Source organism: Thermothelomyces thermophilus, chromosome 1 (assembly GCF_000226095.1).
Source record: "Thermothelomyces thermophilus ATCC 42464 chromosome 1, complete sequence".
Lineage (NCBI taxonomy): Eukaryota > Fungi > Ascomycota > Sordariomycetes > Sordariales > Chaetomiaceae > Thermothelomyces > Thermothelomyces thermophilus.
In genome coordinates, this window is record NC_016472.1 from 6,701,569 (window position 1) to 6,719,588 (window position 18,020).

The window sequence follows — 18,020 nt, forward strand, 5'->3', positions numbered from 1 at the left end:
TTAATGTAGTGTACAGAGTAGGAGGTGGTCGAGACAGGAAGAGCAAGAATGCAAGAGAATGCACGAGAATGATTAACATAAAATCCTACACTATACCACTTATACTCGCTCTCGAGTACAGAGTGCGGAGGTTACGCGCAGACATAGGTACAGTATATCTACCTATGCATGTAACAATCCGGTTCAGACGACATTAGGTACAGTACTGCGCAGTAGTAAGTGTACGGATATCGGTCAGAAGACACAGAGCTAGGACCGGCAGTTCAATCACTTCTCCCAGAATGGAAGTTGGTTCTCATTTCACGTATACTACTCCGTACCAACGAACGGTAACAAGCACGTGGAGGTGTCAAGCTCGGCGCTAAATGAACGGAGCGAAACCTGGAGTTTGGCAAGGTGACTGACTACGTTCTCAGGGAGCTACACGCTTGCTATGTACTGTTCCTACTACCTTACTTATACCGTACCGAGATATAGCCATAAACTAACTCGGAAATTCTTGGCTCTTCGCTGCCGCACCATTATAGGATTCCAGATCTGTTATAGGATGCTACACTTCTGCGATTAACATTTGCCCGGTGCAAAGCTTGGAGCCAACAATGTGTGCTTGGCACTGAGGGGCTACAGGTGAAATCCGCGCTCTATTAGGTTACTTCATGCAACATGCGCAAAGCTGCTCGATACATTACCTCACCTACAGACCGCCGGCTTTAAGACGAAAATAATTTCAAGCACGAGTTGCCCTAGGTACACATTATAGTTGCCGTAGGTCTCAGGTAGCTAGGCAGGTAGTTGGCTACCTAAGTAAAGTACCTCCCTGCGATATGTGAGCAGCAAAAGTTGTCGGGTTCCACGCCCCCACATGCCGCAAAAGCGGACTGAGGTGGCCGGGGGGTCTTGCAGAATCGAACTGGCAGTGACCCGCTGCGCGGTGAGGAGGGGTTTGGCCTGATGGTTTCCCGTTGCATCTTTTTGGCCCGATTCCCCCGGCCGGAACTCCGCAACTCCAGTTCCCCGGCCATCCCGCCACGATTCCCGGTCCTTTTCTCAAGTCAGGCCACCGTCGACTGCAGCTGCATTGCATAGTCTCGAGCTAATTCAACTATACGGGGTACCTGCTCCCCGTATCAGAGAGTGTGCGTGCACGCGGGTGCTGCAGACAGGAAGAGCACGGAGAGCCCCGATAGAACCTGAGCCAGCTGACGACGGGGAGAGAGGCTCTGGCTGCCCCGCTTGGCTCTCTGTCTCCAACTCTCGCTTCCTTCCGGATATCGAGATCATCGAGATCATCGAGATCATCGAGCGCACAGCCGCGAGAACATGCAGGTGCGCGCTGCCACGACCCTGCGGCTGCCCATTCGAGCCTCGACCCGCTTCTAGCGCCCGCGGCTCGCACCCAGAGAGAGAGAGAGATCACGATGCATCCCTCCATTCTAGACACCAGCATCATCGACTTGCTCGAGGCCGACCCGCGACCGTCCCTGATCGTCGCCCTGACCCCTCACCCGCCCACCGTCGTCTACACGAACCCGGCGTTCGCAGCCTATTCGTCCCTCCTGGACCTGATCACCGCCAAGGGCGACGATTCCGCGCCGCTGTGGGAATGGATTACCGGGGGAACGTATAGCCCGACCCAGCCGCCTTCGGAGGCCCCGCCAAACAGCAGCCGGGCCCCCGCCGCCGCGTCCTTCTCCTATTCCAACATCTACTGGACCCGATCGGTCGTCCATGAGCAGATGGTGGTCGTGGGTGCAAACGAGCAGGTCCCGCCGTCTCAGCCGCGCGACCTGCTGCTGCCGAGGCGCATCGTGCCCGTGGAGAACGAAGCGGGAACCGCGGCGGCCGAGACCTCGGTCCCTTCCATCCCGGTTCTCGATGTCGAATCCCGCCCCAAGTCCACCCCGGCCGCATTGCCGGTCAACCCAAAGGAGCGGCCGGAGAGGCCGCCCTCCCGTGCAGAGGCCGTGCAGTCCGTCGGCCGGACAATATCCGAGCCCGCGTGGATATTGCCCGACACCACCACCCCAGGTATGTTTAGTCTGCAGATGCCGACGCCCGTTTTGAGGGGCGAAGACGGCAAAGCAACTGACCTCCCATACCAGAGCAACGCCCGTTTCTCGACGACATCAACAGCGTGGACTGGGCCCAGACGCCGCTCGGCCCCATGCGGAGCTGGCACCGCAAGCTTGACGAGACCATCAACCAGATCCTCGTCGACAGCCGGCCCATCGCCGTCTACTGGGGCCCGTCCTACATCACCGTGTACAACGAAGCCTTCAGCAAGCTCTGCGGGTCAAAGCACCCTTCCATGCTTGGCATGCCGGTTCAGGAAGCGTGGGCCGAGGCGGGCCAGCGCCTAAGGGAAACCATGCGCACCATCTCCGCGAACACGAAGGGCGCCGTCGAGGATGAGTGGCGATTCTTTGTCGAGAGAGAGTCCGAGGTCGAGGGCGGTGAACCCTGGCTCGAGGAGACGTATCTGAGGTGGTCCATGATTCCTATCGTGGAAAACAACGAGTGCCTTGGCTTCATGCACCCCGTCGCCGAGACAACGAGCGTGCGTCTCTGGGAAAGGCGCATGAATATGCTCATCGAGCTTGGCGAGGTTCTGGTCACGGCAAGGGACGTCGAAAGCTACTGGGAGAAGGTGATCCAGGAGCTTGCCGCCGTCGAACCGCGCTACGATATTCCCTTGGCAATCCTGTACACGGTCCAAGACGACACGGAGACCACTGATGCATCATCCTCCTCCTCCTCCTCCTCCTCCTCCTTGTCCTCGTCCTCGTCCTCGTCCTCGTTCGCCGCTGGCCCCGCCAAGATATGCCGGCTTGCCGGCACTTTGGGCGTCCCAGAGAACCACCCAATAGCGCCCGAGACCATTAACCTGCGAGCCAACAGCGAGCCTCTTGCCTCCTCCTTCAGTCGTGCCATCGATGCGCCGCATCCCATTCTGCTGCAGACAAGCGACGGTACGCTTCCCCAAGAGCTCCTCGAGGGACTGCAGTGGCGAGGCTTTGGCGACCCCTGCCGAGCTGCCGTCATCTGCCCCATCCGACCGACCAAGGAAGAGAGCGTGATGGGATTCCTCCTCCTGGGCCTCAACTCTAGGCGTCCGTACGACAACGACTACCGCCAATACATTTCCCTCCTGAGCCAGAAGTTGGCCACCTCTTTGGCCTCCATTGTCCTGCTCGAGGAGGAGGCTCGGAGAGGCCGGAGCGCTGCCGAGCAGGCCGCGTTCGACCAGGCCATGCTCAAGGAAAAGCTCGAGGTGCAGACCAAGGAGGCCAATGAGTCGCTGCAGATGTTCGAGGCCGTCGCCGAGTTCGTCCCCGTCGGCATGAGCTTCGGCGATCCGGAGGGGAACATCACGTACGCCAACGATGCCTGGTACAAGATCACCGGGTACCCCGGGACCGGGCCAGTGGCCAACCACGGCTTCCTCTCCTGCGTCAAAGAGGAAGACCACGAGATCATCATCTCCGAGTACGAAAAGCTCAAGACCGTCCGCAACGTCGAGTTTGAGTTTCGCGTGAGGTGCCAGGATGACGCAGCCGAGGGAGGAGACCCCTCGCCGCCCCTGGCGCGCACGTCGCCGAGCTTTGAGAAGGAGGACATCGACCTCGTCTCGCTGGAGGCCGTGAAAGAACGCCACGTCTTGGCCAGTGCTAGGGCCGAATATGCGGCCGACGGGAGTTTGGTGCGCGTGCTGACCTGCCTGACGGACGTCACCCCCCAGAAGAGGGTGGCCGGCGAGGCTCTGCGCCGCGCACAACAAGCCGAGAACCTCAAGCGCATGGCAGAGTTCGCCACCGTCGGCCTGTACGACATGGACCTCGACGGGCGCCTGCTCGGTGCCAACACCGTCTTCTTCGAGATGTGCGGCTTGCGCAAGGTCGACCCGGCCGTGGTCGACGTGAGGCCTTGGCAGAGCTGCGTGCACAAGGAGGACATCTCCGTGCTCGTCGAGAAGCTCGAGAAGATGGTGCGCGAGGACAAGGTGCAGAACGTCGAGGTCAGGCTCAACACCACCTGGACGGCCGACGACGGCTCGGGCCGCAAGGTTGTCGTGCCGCGCTGGGTCCAGGCGACCCTGCTCCCGGTCAAGACGCCCGAGGGGAAGATTCAGAGCTTTACCGGCTGCCTCAACGACGTGTCGCTGCAGAAGTGGCAGTTGGATTGGGAAAAGGAGCGGAAAGAGGAAGCCATCGAGTCCAAGCGGCAGCAGGAGAACTTCATCGACATGACGTCGCACGAGATGCGGAACCCCCTGAGCGCCATCATCCACTGCGCGGACGCCATCACCGCGACGCTTTGCCGCGTCCAAGAGCTTCTCGACAGCAGTGGCCTTGGTGGCGCTGGCGGCGGCGGCGGCGGTGTTCCCGATCTTGCCAGGAAGGAAGCGGCCGAGGCGGGCATGGGCGAGGCGAACGAGGATTGGGCGATCGAAGCCCGGGAACTTGTGGACAACTGCATCGACAACGCCGAGACCATCGTCACGTGCGCGCAACACCAGAAGCGCATCGTCGACGATATCCTGACAATGTCAAAGCTGGATTCGAGCCTGATCTCCATCACCAGGGTCATGGTTGACCCAATCAAGATGGTCAAGGAGGCCCTCAAGATGTTCGAGGTGGAAGCTCGGCGGGTCGACATCAACCTGAGCATGGTTGTCGACCCGTGCTACCACGAGCTCGGCATCAAGTACCTCGTTTTCGACCCGTCTCGTCTGAAGCAGGTCCTGATCAACCTGCTCACCAACGCGCTCAAGTTCACCAAGACCGGGCCGACCAGGAACGTCACAGTAGCCGTGAGCGCCAGCCTCACCGAGCCCACCGAGGCCACCAGCAAGGTATCCTTCATCCCGCGTTCCCAGGAGTCCCTGGGGGAGGTGATCCACGACCACCCGGTCCCCGTCGACCACGCTAACCCGGTGTTCCTGATGTTCGAGGTCGAAGACACGGGCGAGGGTCTGACGGAGGAGGAGAAGAAGAGTCTCTTCCAACGCTTCGTCCAAGCCTCGAGCCGCACCCACGTCAAGTACGGAGGTTCCGGTCTCGGCCTCTTCATCAGCCGAAGGCTGGCCGAGCTACAGCACGGCTCCATAGGTGTCAGGTCCGAACCGGGTGTCGGCAGCACCTTCGCCTTCTACATCGAGGCTTACCGGCCAACCGAGGAGGCCCTGCGCGAGGCAGAGGCCAGCGGGACCCTTTCCGACCCAGCCGTATCGGACCTGCGAGCGAACGCCAGCTTGAGCAGAAGGGGAAGCAACAGGCGCGCCATCAGCACCAGCACGCTCACCAGCGAGTCTACCATCGCCACGCCAACCACCTCGGGCACCAGCCCTACCGCCACCGCGGCAGTGACCCCCACCAGCGAGACTGGTGGGAGCCCGACCCCAGTGGCGTCACCCGCACCGCAGATCACGGGTGTCTTGGTTGTTGAAGACAACCTCATCAACCAGCAGATCACCCGCCGCGGTCTGCTCAGCATGGGCTTCACCGTCGATGTCGCGAACCACGGTATCGAAGCCCTCGACAAGCTACGCCGAACGGACCGCTATCACCCTGCCACCTCTTCCTCGGCTTCCACCACTCCGGAAGCGGGAGCGGGAGCGGGAGCGGGAGCGGGTGCGGGTGCGGGAGGGTCTTCATTCCCCTTCCCCTCTAGCGCGAGCAGTCTGTCCTCCACCACCACCACCACCATCACCACCACCACCACCTCCTCCTCCTCCTCACCATTGCCACTGCCACCGCCGCCGCTACCAGCACCAGCATCATCCGCCCAGTCCATAGGCTTCAGCAATACCAGCAGCGCCCTGACGCCGCCCGCACAGCCCTTCCCACTGTCGATGATCCTGATGGACATTGAAATGCCCATCCAGGACGGGCTCACGTGCACCCGCAATATCAGGGAGCTGGAACGCGCGGGCAAGATTGTCGGAGGGAGGATCCCCATCATTGCCGTCAGCGCCAACGCCAGGATGGAGCAGATCCTGGAGGCCAAGGAAGCCGGGTGTGACGATGTGCTGGTGAAGCCGTATCGCATGCCCGAGCTGCTGGAGAGGATGAAGACGGTGATGGGAAAAGTGGTTGGTTCCGAAGGTGAGAAGGCGCCGGAGCGTGAGAGCGCGGATACTCCTGCTAAGGATGCTGCAGAAGGCCTGGGGGTTATCAAGATGGAGGGGCCGACGAAGGAGGAGGAGGAGGAGGAGGGAGAGGGAGATGGTATAGGGATAGTGAATTGAGCGAGAGGAGAGGGAACTAAATCGAAGAGGGAGGTAAGACGAGAGGGAGGTAAGACGAAGGAAAAGAAGACAAGAAAAAAAAGGGATAAAAAGGTAAGAACGGGAGGCAAAAGAAAGAGAGATGGGAGAGGATAGGTTGGTTCTGATGTTTTCCATTATGGGATTGGTCCAGGTTGGAGAACGGCAAGGTAAGGTTATCGGGGGAAGAAAATACAAAGACCAGGGACGAACCGTGGCGCAGGCAATGATTCAAGGGCGGGAAGCAACAAAGCCTTTCTTTGGGATTTCATTGTCGGTGTTGATGAAGGGAAGGGTTGGCGCGGGACTGCATAGCATTGCATGGTGATGGGTGTTTTGGCGGTCATGGATCCTTTCTTTCTTTTTTTTTTCTTTTTCTATGCGCACCTTTGCTGCGTTGTATTCGGGGCTGGTCTCGCTCATCTACTCTGTTATGTGGGATGGAGATTGCGGATACCCTTTGCTTATGAAGTAGAAGTAGTATTTAAAATAAGCTGCATTATAATACGTGCTTTACATCCGACTGACGGCAACCCTTCCCCTTCTTCTTGGTATGTGCTAAAGTTGATGAACCAGCCACATGTTAGCTAGCTGTAAGCCGTACGTACTGTACTGTACGCGTATCGGCTCTGCGCATATACAGCTGAGGCACCTCGGTGCGGGAGCGTCTGTCTCTGCTGCGTCAAGCAAAATCTTTTACGGGAATACTCCCGTATTGTGTGCACAGGACAGATCAGCGCTCCGAGCCGCTCATGCTATGCTCGTCACCCAATGCCGTGTAACTCCTGGGGCAGGAGGAGGTTAAGCCGGCCTGTGAGGCCCAAGGCAACGGATATTTCATTTTCCCCCCCCCCCCCACCCCCACACACACACAGAGCCGAGCGTGGTTTTGCCCGCCATGTTTGCAAGCGCGCCGGTATGCATCCTGATACACTGTCATTTCGGTGATCCGACACGGGAGTGGTTATGGGCCCGTCTCCGGGATGCGGGATGCGGGATGCGGGATGACGACGAGCTTGTGCAACCCCTAGGATCTGCTAGTCGATGCGACACAGGAGGCGGGTGGGGGTGTCCGAGGAGGACGTGGGATTCTCTTCTTTTCGATGTCATAATGTGTAAAGGAGTGTTTTTTTTTTTTTTTGGGGGGGGGGGGGGATGTATGTACATAAGTGATGCGCTTCCTCTTCTTGTTTGTTGTTATCTTGGCTTTTTTCCCTTCTTCTTTAATTCTTATGATATAACTGTGCCACCTCACAAGACACATTCCCAGAAGAGCAAGAAATAAAAAAAAAAAAGAAGATGCCGGTGCTTCAGCGCGATACCTTGTTCAAGCTTGCTGGTGGGAACAAGCAGGATCGGGACCGGCTGATCGAAGCGTACCAAGTGCTGGCGCGGGAGGCCAGAAAGGTGCGTGTCTGATGTCTCTCTGCTCGGCTCGTCTTCGTGGCTTCCGAGTTGTTTGAACGCTTTTGAGATCTCTGAAGGGCTGCTCGAGCTGCTCGATGTGCTCTTGGTTCAAATATCAATGTTTCGATGCTCTTTTAGATTTTTTTCTTTTTCCCTCTTCTTCTTGGAGAACTTGTCCACGGTGCTGCTGGACCACGCGTCATATTCTCTCGCAAAACTTTGGTGTCCTCCCAGCAGAAACTAACAATACCTTGCTCTCCACTAGGATGGGAAACCTTACATTGCTGAGTAATACCTCCTTGCCCTTTCGCTTTGTCTCGTTTGGGCCCTCCACGTCCAAGGAGTAGGTAACGAGTGGTCAAAGAGGGTTGACTGACCGGGCGCAGCGTCGAGGTTAGACCGCTGCTAGATCACAAGGCCTCTCAGGGGTATACACTGAGGGCGCGGACGTCATTCGCCAGCGCGGAAGACATGCGATACTTTGACAGCGAGTGCCCTGCCCATAAGGCCCTCAAGGAGCGGGTGATGAGCCTAGGGAGTGTGCTGGCGCCGCCGCTCGTCCTGGTGACCGAGCTGGAAGAGTCTGTCTGAGAAGACACCGGAGGAAGGAGATGGGCGGGGAAGGGGGAGTGTATCGTTAGAAGTCCGGGAGGGTGGGCAACAACAGGACGCGGATTTGACCGCCAATGTTGAGAGAGCCTACACTGTTAGCTTGGAGAGAGGGGGGGCTCCGTCGAGGTGAACAGAGAAATGGTTACTATGCTGAGTCAGGATGCCAACTATATATACAGCATACCATACACGACTCGAGGGGGAACCAAAAAAAAAAAAAAATTACATCGTACACGCCTGGGTCACGCTACCGATCGGTTCTCTTGCCCTCTTTCAAGCAGCCACCCCGCCCCTGCCCCTGCCCCTGGCCCTGCCCCTGCCCCGTCATCTCGACTCTCGCCTTCAACCCCCGCAACCAGGCATCGAAGCCCCGCTCGACCTGCCTTCCAACGATCAGCCGCACCACGGGGGCCAGCGGGCCGTAGAAGGTCTCCCAGCAGTAGTACTGCGTCCCGGGCGGGCGGCCGTCGCCGTCGCCGGCGACCTCGACAAACTCCTGCACGCGCTCGGAGCGGAGCATCGCGGCCGGCATGAGCAGGCCGTGGCGCTGCTTCCAGGCGATGCGCCAGCCCCTGCGGCGGCGGCGGCCCCCCGAGCCGTCCCCGGGGTCCTCCTCCTCGTCGATGGGCTCCAGCACGCTGACCTCGAGGGCGGTCGGGCGGCCGGGCTTACCGTCGGGGCCCTCCGGGTCCAGGTGGACGTCAAAGGTGAATTGGGTGCCGAGGCGGAGGAACGTGTCTGGGCATGGCCCGTCGTCGCTGTTTCTCGCCGCCGTCGCCGCCGCCGCCGCCGCCGCGGGGGGCTGGGCGTCGATGGTGCATTTCCGGCAGAAGCGATTCCAGGCGGGATCTTTGTCGAGAGAATGAAAAAAAAATTATAAGTCAGCGTCAAGGGAAGAAGAGACAAGAAGGATGGATGGAGATGGGCCGAATGGGTGGGCTTTATGTACTATTAGTACTGTACGGTACAATCAATACATACACTCTGACGCGGCCGTTACCACGTCCAGGCACTCTTTCGGCGTGGCAGCGATGCGGGAGGAGCATGAGACGCTGAAAGACCCGCCAGAACCATAAGTGATGGTGGGAATTGGCGGGCCCGTTACGGCGTGGGAGGATGGTTCGTCTGACATGGTTCGGGTTGCTGACTGCTTGCTGACTGGTTGAGCGAGGCCCGGGGCAGTCGGCGCGAGATTTCGTGTTGTGAGCCCGATCGGTTTTTGAGGCCAAGACGCCGGGAGTTAGAGGTCTCAGCGCCCCAGGAACCCCCTGTTGTTAGTTGCTGCTGTACAGTGGGGCGTGGGTGGGAGAAGCCGCTGTGGACCTACTAGTAGCGGCGTAAGATGCTGGGGGAAGCGGGTCGCCCCGATTCCAGGGTGCCTTACCTTCCCGCGCAATTACACGGTACCTAGCCTGTTCCTAATTACTGGCCGTTTTTAACTTGTACCGTACGTAAATCCGTATGTATGTATGTCCATACATACCTCAAATGCCCCAAAGATTGCGTTGTGGTGCGCTGCCACCACCTCATCCAGCAACTCTTCCGGCAGCAGTGGAAGCAGCCGCAGGGGAGACGGGCTGTCCAGCAAAGAAGAAGAGGAAGAGGACGATGAAGAAGAGAGGAAAGAGCCTGGAAGCCCCGAGTCCGGGAATGGCATTGCCGGAGGGTAGTGGAGTGTTGATGTTGCCACAAATGGTTTTGTTCCAAGATCCGCCCGTGTTCGCCACAAGCTATCAGTACGCAAAAGCAACCAATGCCGTTTGGCTAGGGAAATGGCCCAGTTGTGCTTGCCGGTATGGTATCGAAGCGAAGAAAGAAACAGAAAAAAAATCACAAGCATAAAGTACATGTCCATTGAAATACACAGGCTCGACAACAGACAGCTATCCCGTCGGCCTTGTGTCCGATTCGAAGCGGGTATTATTATTATCTTTCGATATATACAAAAGCCAGGTCGCCCACGATGACCTCGAAGCTCTGGGCCCCACAGGGCTCGGAAGTGTTTCTCGAACCTACTTGGCCTCCTCGGACTTTGGCTCTGCAGAAGCGGCCACAGGAGCGGCAGTAGCAGCAGCTTCTTCTTCCGTCACGGCGGCCGGGGCGGCCGTAGCAGCAGCGTTATCGGCAGCCGCGCCAGCAGCCTGGCCGCCGGCCCCCGCTGCCCGGTCAGGCTGCCACACGGCCTCGATGACGCTCATCCGACAGCCCTTGGCCCTCGTGACGCCCTAGAGAAACCGGCTGTCAGCATCGTCGAAATTGGCGAAGCAAGGGAGAGGTGTGGTGTGTGTTCCCGGGGTGGTTAGGGTAGGGCATAGTAGGGAGAAAAAAAAACCGAGGCGGCAAAGACGCGAACTCACCTTGAAGACGAAGCCGTCACTGGCGGCGGCAAACAGCTCCCTGAACTCGGCCTCGGTGCGCTCCTGGGCGTTGAGCAGGGCGAGCATGACGACGTCCATGCGGCGCATGACACGCTCGTCCCAGGGGTTCTCCTGCCCGGGCTCGCGCAGGCAGTGGTCGTTGATTATGATGCGCGCCCCGGGCTTGAGGGCGGGGATCAGGTTCTGGAGGATGCGCACCGCGTAGGGCGTGGAGTAGTTATGGATGATCCAACGGAAATAGTAGACTATTTTGTTTCATTTGTTAGCGTCCTGTTCCCACCCGTGTTGTTACTTTACCTTCTCAGAGACGAAAAGACGACACCGGAAGAATAAGGAGAAGAAGAAAGGGGGGGGGGAAAAGGGGGGGAGAGGGAAAAAAAAGGCAGAGAAGGCGTTAAAGGAGAGTGCGTACCATCTGCACCCTTAATCGGCTGCTCGGTAAAGAAATCGTGCGCCATCAGGGTGATGCGCTCGGCGACCTGGGGATCGGCGCAGAGGGGTTTCGGCGCGCTGTCGACCGTCTTTTGCAGGTCCTGGACGACGAACTTCATGTTCCTGTACCTGGCGGCCAGGTCGACGCATATGAAGCCGTGCGAGCCGCCGACGTCGACAAAGGTGCCGCCCGCGGCGTCGAGGTCGCTGAAGTCGTAGCCGCCCTTCTCGACGTCGACAAAGTAGGACGGCTCGTAGCCCTCGCCGCCCGTCAGGCTCGCCATGGCGCGGCCCATGCGGCGCGCCCGGTCCGGGTCCTTGCCGAACGTGGCAAACATGGGCTCCTTGTCGACCGTGTCAAAGGCGAACTGGAAGCCGGTCCGGGTCAGCGACGTGGCTTCCGGGTAGGCCTTGAGGGCCTGCAGGACGTGCGCCGAGGCGGGGAAGATGTCCTCGCCGTTGAAACCGATCCAGGACTGCATGTTCTCGTCCTCGGCGAGGACGCGAGACGCCGAGGTGTGGGCGATGACCCCCGGACTAGGCTCCCGGAAGATGCCATTGGTCATGGCCAGACGGACCAGACGGGCGAGGTTGATTGGATCCAGGGGCGTCTTGGTCTGCAGTTCGGCAAGGGTGATGGTCGAGTCGATCGGGACGAGTTTGGCTAGGCTCTGGGGGTCAGCGGGCGCGCGGGAACCTGAAACGTGACGGTAACGGCATCGAGACTACTCACCGAGCCCATAGTGGTTGACGGCAGTCAGCGCAAGAACGTCAAGGAACTGAGCAGGCCCGTCAGTTTCAGATCTCCCGTGGTGGTGGTCTTCCAAGGGCGTGTTCTGACCTCCCAGATGCCCCATCTGACGGCCTCGCGGGGGCCATGGGCCAGCAGGCTCAGCTCCTTGGCCGCGTGGATGATGTCCTGTCTGCTCTGCTGAACATCTGCAGGGAGCGGGGGGTAATCCGCCGGGGCGTCGGCGTCAAAGCTGGGCAGGGGCAGGTTCTCGGACTTCATGTACGCCTCCAGCTTCTCCGTAGCCTTGGTGATCTTCTTGGCAAGAGCAACCATCCGAGACGTCGACTGCTCTGTTGCAGTCTCCTCCGTTGCAGTCTCAGCCTCGGGGGCGGAGGCTCCGCTTGCCTCGTCGTCTCGCTGCCGGAGAGACGCGGACAGGGCGGAGGATGAACGCCGGTCCAGCTTCTTGGCCGCGGCATCGTCGCTCGACGGGGAGCTAGATCGGAAGAGGGAGCTCAGCTTCAACTTGCTCATCTTTAGAGCGTGTCGCTTGTGCCACCTTCCGGTCAAATGAAGCAAGAGAATTGGGGCGTGCTGCCTTTGGGGAGAGGACAACCGAGAGCTCCGCTAGATTGGGTCATTGGATGGTCAGCACGTGGGATGCTACCCCAGAAAGCAAAACCGAAGCAATCAAGCAACCAAGATGTATGGCGATGGAAAGCAGGGGGGAGGGGGAGGAAAAGGGGGGGGGGGTTGTTACGCATCATTGTTGACGGGATCCTGGTGAGGCCGTCGAAGAGAAACCCTCCCCCTTACCCACCCACCATAATTGCACTTGTTCGCAAAAAAAAAAAAAAAAAAAAAAAGGATCCAAGTACAAGTAAGAGACGATGAGAAGGTAAGAAAGGGAGGAAGCAGTACCTGGCTTTGCCAATGGCTGATGCGGTGTGGTCTACGGGAATACTTCTTCCGTACGCTGTGCAAATAGTCCCTTGTCCCGATCCTGATTCCGAGGTAGGGTAGGCAGGGATGGCGATTATCGGCAACTGATGCTGACTGACAGACGCCAAAGCCTGGTAAACGAATTGGCCAGAGTTTCCAGTTGCACGACAGTGGTCCTGCGGAGGTTAGCGGCTACACAGCAGAGGGAGAGAAGAGGGCGGGTGTGTGGAGAGCAAATACAGCCGTATAATGCTACTCAAATGAGAGACATGGCGGCCCACACTACCCGGCCAACCATGATCGACAGCGGGGAGAGACGGGAACATCACGGTGGACTGACAATGGGGTGTGGGGGGTTACCTTGCACGCGTAAAGGAACCAGGTTGGCGGATCGGTCCCTGAGTGTGCTCCGTAGTGTGAGACAGTACATACTCGATACTGCCGAGGTTGCGACAAGGTGAAGCGATTCCCGGTGCTATATCAAGGGCTCCGATCGGGGCCGTTAGTGGTGGTGGTTGTTTCTTCCTTTGTTTCCTTTTTTTTCCGAAGTGGTGGAAGGGAACGGTGAAGGCCCAGCTAACGAGCCAGCCCCGTCACACTAACTTAGTGTATTCAGGGTATGCTGGTGGCCCAGGAGACCGAGCCAGATTTGACTCTGTCGATCCCGGGCTCCATAGTATATCCTAATAAACTAGTGTATTTTGTACGTCAGCTCGGGGCTGAGGAACTGGCTCATGCGCGCTATGTCTGTAATAGAGCACATCCTTGGTATGTATGCCTTCCGTAGTGTTGAGAATATATTAAACTACTGCCTGAGTATGAACATACATGATTAGCGTCTGCTACAGCGGCCGCCGACCGCAGATGTAGCCCAATTGGATGTACCATTACTTGTAATCCGCACTTACCGAGTACCTATCTCGTCCCATCGACCGCGGTTCCTTCGTTGGGGGAAGCGCCGCCGTACCATTCCGGTCTGTGGCAGACGTGACAGAAAGAGCGGAAGCCGATCACGACGCAGTGATGCAGCCACGGCAATGGAAAACGCCACGGACGAGCTCTTGATCCGCCAATCCAGCCGAGTCGGGTTTGCAGGAAAGGGAAGGAAACCGAAAGAGGGGTCCACTAGGCAGCGTGCCGTGGAGTCGGGAAGCAGGGCAGGCGCTGCACAGGTCTCATCGTGGGGCCGAGACCTTCCATTCTGGGTCGCGATTGGCTCGGCAGCAAGCCGAGACCAGCGAAGCGTCACCTTGATACGCCACCCCACGGAAGGAACTCGGTAGTTCAGCAGCTCTTGGGCTCTCGCGACACACCCACACACACAATCAATCACACACTCTCTGAATTGTATGCGAGGCCATTCCTGCTCGGCGGACAACCACTTAGTGACAGCGCGCCGGTTTAACCCGCTTTTCGTTCTTTCGTTCTTAAATCTGTGAGGAGACGAGATGATTGTCCAAGTGTTCTTCTATTTGCTGCTGCAGTATCCATCCGATCCATTCGGACGGCATCAACAATAGCAGTGGTATCATCCTGCTTCGCATGCATCACCCATGAGACGTCCTAGGAATGGATTCACCCGCCGCACGCTGCGGCTCTCTCTCTCTCTCTCTCTCTCTCTCTCTCTCTCTCTCTCTCTCTCTCTCTCTCTCTCTCTTCTCCTTCCCAGACCACCCTGCAACTAGTACCCCTTCGGCTTCTGCCCGTAGACGATGTGGAACGGCATGTAGGCCAGCATGGTGTTATCGTAGTACGCCTTCCTGACATCGACCAGGAACAGCTCGACCTGCTCCCGCGTCCAGCCGCACCCCCTCGTCAGCGGGCCGAGCGCGATGGCCTGGATCCCGTCCATCAGGATGGTGCGCCAGTACAGCCCGACCGTCTTGAGCACCTTGTTCTTGGCCCATGTCCCGATGGGGATCTGCAGCACCCGCTCCGTCACGTTGACGAAGCCGGCCTCGCGCATCATGTCCGCCAGCCGCCCGTCGGCCGCCGCGTGGAAGTCGACCCCCAGGTTGGTGAGCCCTTCCATGATGAGCGACCAGTACCGCGCCACCGGGTGGTCCGGCTGTATCGGCTTGGCGCGGTTGGCCGAGATGGGGTAGTGGTAGACCTCTTGCATCTCGAACCAGCCACCGGGGCGGAGGTGTCTGTTTGGAGGTTGGGAAGATGAGAAGTCAGCGAAGACGGTAAAGAGGGAAAATCACAAGAAGAACAAAAGTGGTGAAGGGAAGTAAGTAGGGGGGAAGGGGAACAGTACTCTAGACATCGGCGCATCAGCTTGGGCCAGTCTTTGATCGCCATGACTGTGTGACGCGAGTGGATGTAGTCAAAGTAGTTGCGCGGGTGAAGCCAGCTAGAGATATACCGTCATGGTTAGTTACGCAGATACGGACGGCTGGGCGCAGCATGTTACACATACGGGCTCCTGCGAGTAGTTTTGCGTCAGCAAACATTCGCGTTCGAGCGAGGGAAAACCCAGGAAGTACTTACTCCACATCGTCCACGATGAACCGCACATTTGGTGGCACCCACTCGGGCTGGATGGGACTCAGGTCGACCCCGAGGATGCTTGCGGTCGGAAACTGGTCTCCCACTGGTTCGGAAAGGTGGTCAGTTCCGCACCATACGGGACTCTATCGTGACAGACAGTGCATACTCTCGATCGCCCAGATGCCCGTCCCTGTCCCGATATCGAGGATCTGGTGCGGGTTATCGCCGATGGGCGCGAAGTGCAACTGGCCACAAAGCATCTTGACCATGGCATGCTTCATGTCTTCGCGCTGCTGCTCGACATCGTCATTCGGGAAGTTATACCGTCCCTCGCGGAACCGGTGATAGCGGCGCCCGTTCTCGTAGATGTAGTCGCGCACGCTCTCGGCAAGCGACGTCGTCGCCGATGTGTTCATGTCCGTTCCGTAGCCATCGTCCGTGGCCAGATCGTCGTCATCGACAATGATGCTGCCTTCTTCCGCCTGTTCTGTGGCGGCTTGCTCCACATCCTCCTCCTCTTCATCTTCCCTCCGATCATCAGCGTCGTCCGCTCCATCGTCGCCGTTGTCCGCCGGCCGTGCTGAGGTTTGAGGAGGTTGGTGGGGACCGGAGAACATGTAAGGCGGCGAGAGGCTCCCGCGTGGTCCGGCAGGATAGCTGGGCACGGAGGTCGATGATGAGCAACCCTCAGAGAAAGCGCTGTCCGGCATGGAGAGGATAGAGGCGCTGTCGTTGGCTGTAGCGGACTCACGCCCGGTGACCGAGAAGGGAGGTTCGAGCGGCACGTTGCGCCAGCTACCGACATCGTCCGCGCTGCTCCGCGATGCGTGATCCGGGACGGGCCGTGGCGTTGCCGTCGTTGCAACCGGGAGTGCTGCCTGTGCGACGACGTCTGTTGGCGAAGGGGCGTCCGTCTCTGCGCGGCTGCGTTTCTTGGACTTGGTCTCGACAATGGGCGCCACTGGAACGGCCGGCTGGTCTCGCGACTGTTCCATGATGCACTCACTGGCTGGCTCGAGCCTCTACTTCCAAGATCCGGTCGAAGGAAATGCCGGGCCGAGAAGAGACGGTGGCCGTGGTAGGTTTATTATCGGGCTCCGGCGGTTACACAAACGAGTATACGACAGTCCTCACCGTCCAGCCGCAGATGCCGAATACACGCCTGACGTCTTTAGAGCCGACAGCTGGCCACTTGGGGGAATCAGCTGCCACACGGAATCGGGGGCAGACTTTCGCAGCCCGCGGTTGACGAGCGCCGGTTGTGGAGGTAGGCAGGTTGGGTGTGTATGTATTGTGTATGTGGTTGTATGTGCGTGTAGGTGTGTTGTGTGTGTGTATTCGTGAATGTTACTGAACTTCGATTTCAAGAATTAGTCCCGGGTGAGGAGCGGGGTCTGTGACGGCGATTTGGGACGGCCAATGTCAGGTGCCGAAAGCTCAGGGGCTTCTGGAAAGCGCTCCTTGACCAAATTGACTTTTTGAATGCCACGACGTCGCTTAGATTAGTGTAGTTTACACATCGGGGATGACGGACCATGGGGTTGATGGAGCGAACGCGGTGGCGCGGCGAGGAAGCTGGCCCTCTTGACAAGAGATTCGCCCCTAGAGTCGACCCGTAGCGAGACTCGATGCTGAAGCCAGCCTATCAATCGACTGCGCAAGGGATTGAGTTAAGGCGCAACGGGGCGCGCCAGTAGAATGAGCGGGGCCTTGGCTCTTGTATGAAATAAGAGTTGGAGGTAGATGTTTTGAGCAGCGGCTCTCGGTCTCCGCTCTCGAGTGTGGGGGGCAACGCTGCGAGGTAGCAATAATGCCCGCACTTCGTCCACACCTACCTAGTGTATAAGTGCCTACTAGTATCTTATTAACTACCTTCCCTCCTTGTGCCGGCAAGGGGCAATGTTAAATGTCCACCACTCTCTTCAAGGCAGGCTACTGGACGACAACTCGCAGGGCGGCGTCGGCTTTTTGCTTTTGTTCCAGGCGGACCGACGGGTGTGGCAACGTTTGCGGTGGTGGATCCCGGTCCCCGGACTTGTTCCCTGGCCAATCCGCTTAGAATCAGTGGAAAGTGCCCGTCTCATGACGGACAATGCGATCTCGATCACAAGAGAGATCAAGGAGTGGAGCGAAGAGTGGCTGTTGTTGACTGTGCCCAGTCGAACTCCATCTCAATTCCAAGAGTTATTCCTCGCCTCTTCGACTGGTCGGCGGAGAGTTGCTGTGAGCTTCGGCAACCACTTGTAAGTACGGAACACTGAAACGACATCCACAGCGAGTGGCGAAGGCATACGAGTGCTCTGGTTTGGAAATTTCAAATGTTTGCGATAATGAAAACGTGTCTCAAGTAGTTGTGAGTGTGAGAAGGCTTGAGAGACATGCATTCTGCTTACCCAAAGTTACACTTGTAACGCAGTCTACCACGATGGGGGGCGAGTACGGACCGTACTCAAGCTGGAAGTGGATAACACTACGAAATGGCCTATACGGTATGGAAGAGTACGCAGTACGGAGATTTCCGTAATCCGTACTCGGTACTTGAAATGGTGGCTTGTGTAGTGTACTGTATATGTGCCAGAAGCACCAGCCACACTCGTTGCAAGGTGGGATGTGGCTGTCATGGTACAAAAGGAATCTGCAAAAGATTTGGGCTTAGCGCCGAACCTTGCGCAGCAGGCAGGCAGACCAAACTGACGTGGGCTTGGCTGCGGGTGCGCTCCAGCTGCGGAATCTCGAGCTCCAGCACCAACGGTCCGTA

The 18,020-nt window shown here is 58.3% G+C and overlaps 5 protein-coding genes across 5 annotated transcripts; 2 read left to right on the forward strand and 3 right to left on the reverse strand.

Moving 5' to 3' along the window:
• The first annotated feature begins 2,032 nt into the window (after positions 1 to 2,032).
• On the forward strand, positions 2,033 to 6,417 carry MYCTH_2297639 (uncharacterized protein). The gene has a single exon (XM_003659931.1). The coding sequence runs from the start codon at positions 2,165 to 2,167 to the stop codon at positions 6,245 to 6,247; it is 4,083 nt and encodes a 1,360-aa protein (XP_003659979.1). The 5' UTR covers positions 2,033 to 2,164; the 3' UTR covers positions 6,248 to 6,417.
• Positions 6,418 to 7,564: 1,147 nt separating this feature from the next.
• MYCTH_99971 (uncharacterized protein) lies at positions 7,565 to 8,263 on the forward strand (the record flags this gene model as incomplete). Its single annotated transcript, XM_003659932.1, has 3 exons — positions 7,565 to 7,672; positions 7,938 to 7,960; positions 8,059 to 8,263. The coding sequence occupies 3 exons, from the start codon at positions 7,565 to 7,567 to the stop codon at positions 8,261 to 8,263; spliced, it is 336 nt and encodes a 111-aa protein (XP_003659980.1).
• A 143-nt stretch (positions 8,264 to 8,406) lies between these two features.
• MYCTH_77895 (uncharacterized protein) lies at positions 8,407 to 9,416 on the reverse strand (the record flags this gene model as incomplete). The annotated part of the gene is made up of 2 exons (XM_003659933.1): positions 8,407 to 9,133; positions 9,266 to 9,416. 2 exons carry the CDS (start codon positions 9,414 to 9,416, stop codon positions 8,532 to 8,534), a joined length of 753 nt encoding a protein of 250 aa, XP_003659981.1. The 3' UTR covers positions 8,407 to 8,531.
• Positions 9,417 to 10,132: 716 nt separating this feature from the next.
• Positions 10,133 to 13,324, reverse strand: MYCTH_2297644 (uncharacterized protein). Its single transcript, XM_003659934.1, has 8 exons — positions 13,130 to 13,324; positions 12,749 to 12,945; positions 12,426 to 12,454; positions 11,936 to 12,323; positions 11,828 to 11,873; positions 11,075 to 11,758; positions 10,642 to 10,907; positions 10,133 to 10,509 (listed from the first exon to the last, which is right to left on the reverse strand). Exons 4-8 carry the CDS (start codon positions 12,158 to 12,160, stop codon positions 10,297 to 10,299), a joined length of 1,434 nt encoding a protein of 477 aa, XP_003659982.1. The 5' UTR covers positions 12,161 to 12,323; positions 12,426 to 12,454; positions 12,749 to 12,945; positions 13,130 to 13,324; the 3' UTR covers positions 10,133 to 10,296.
• An 809-nt stretch (positions 13,325 to 14,133) lies between these two features.
• Positions 14,134 to 16,471, reverse strand: MYCTH_2297650 (uncharacterized protein). The gene is made up of 5 exons (XM_003659935.1): positions 15,429 to 16,471; positions 15,263 to 15,365; positions 15,192 to 15,197; positions 15,030 to 15,125; positions 14,134 to 14,919 (listed from the first exon to the last, which is right to left on the reverse strand). Exons 1-5 carry the CDS (start codon positions 16,255 to 16,257, stop codon positions 14,451 to 14,453), a joined length of 1,503 nt encoding a protein of 500 aa, XP_003659983.1. The 5' UTR covers positions 16,258 to 16,471; the 3' UTR covers positions 14,134 to 14,450.
• Between the last annotated feature and the right edge of the window lie 1,549 nt (positions 16,472 to 18,020).

Bases quoted from the DNA above. Each gene is read 5' to 3' on its own strand.
- MYCTH_2297644 (XM_003659934.1), bottom strand. From the start codon at position 12,160: ATGGTTGCTCTTGCCAAGAAGATCACCAAGGCTACGGAGAAGCTGGAG. The intron at 11,874-11,935 runs GTCAGAACACGC...GGGCCTGCTCAG, and splicing joins TCAGATGGGGCATCTGGGAG to TTCCTTGACGTTCTTGCGCT. The intron at 11,759-11,827 runs GTGAGTAGTCTC...CCCAGAGCCTAG, and splicing joins CGTCAACCACTATGGGCTCG to CCAAACTCGTCCCGATCGAC.
- MYCTH_2297650 (XM_003659935.1), bottom strand. From the start codon at position 16,257: ATGGAACAGTCGCGAGACCAGCCGGCCGTTCCAGTGGCGCCCATTGTC. The intron at 15,366-15,428 runs GTATGCACTGTC...TTTCCGAACCAG, and splicing joins GGGCATCTGGGCGATCGAGA to TGGGAGACCAGTTTCCGACC. The intron at 14,920-15,029 runs GTACTGTTCCCC...ACCTCCAAACAG, and splicing joins CTGATGCGCCGATGTCTAGA to ACACCTCCGCCCCGGTGGCT.
- MYCTH_2297639 (XM_003659931.1), top strand. From the start codon at position 2,165: ATGCGGAGCTGGCACCGCAAGCTTGACGAGACCATCAACCAGATCCTC.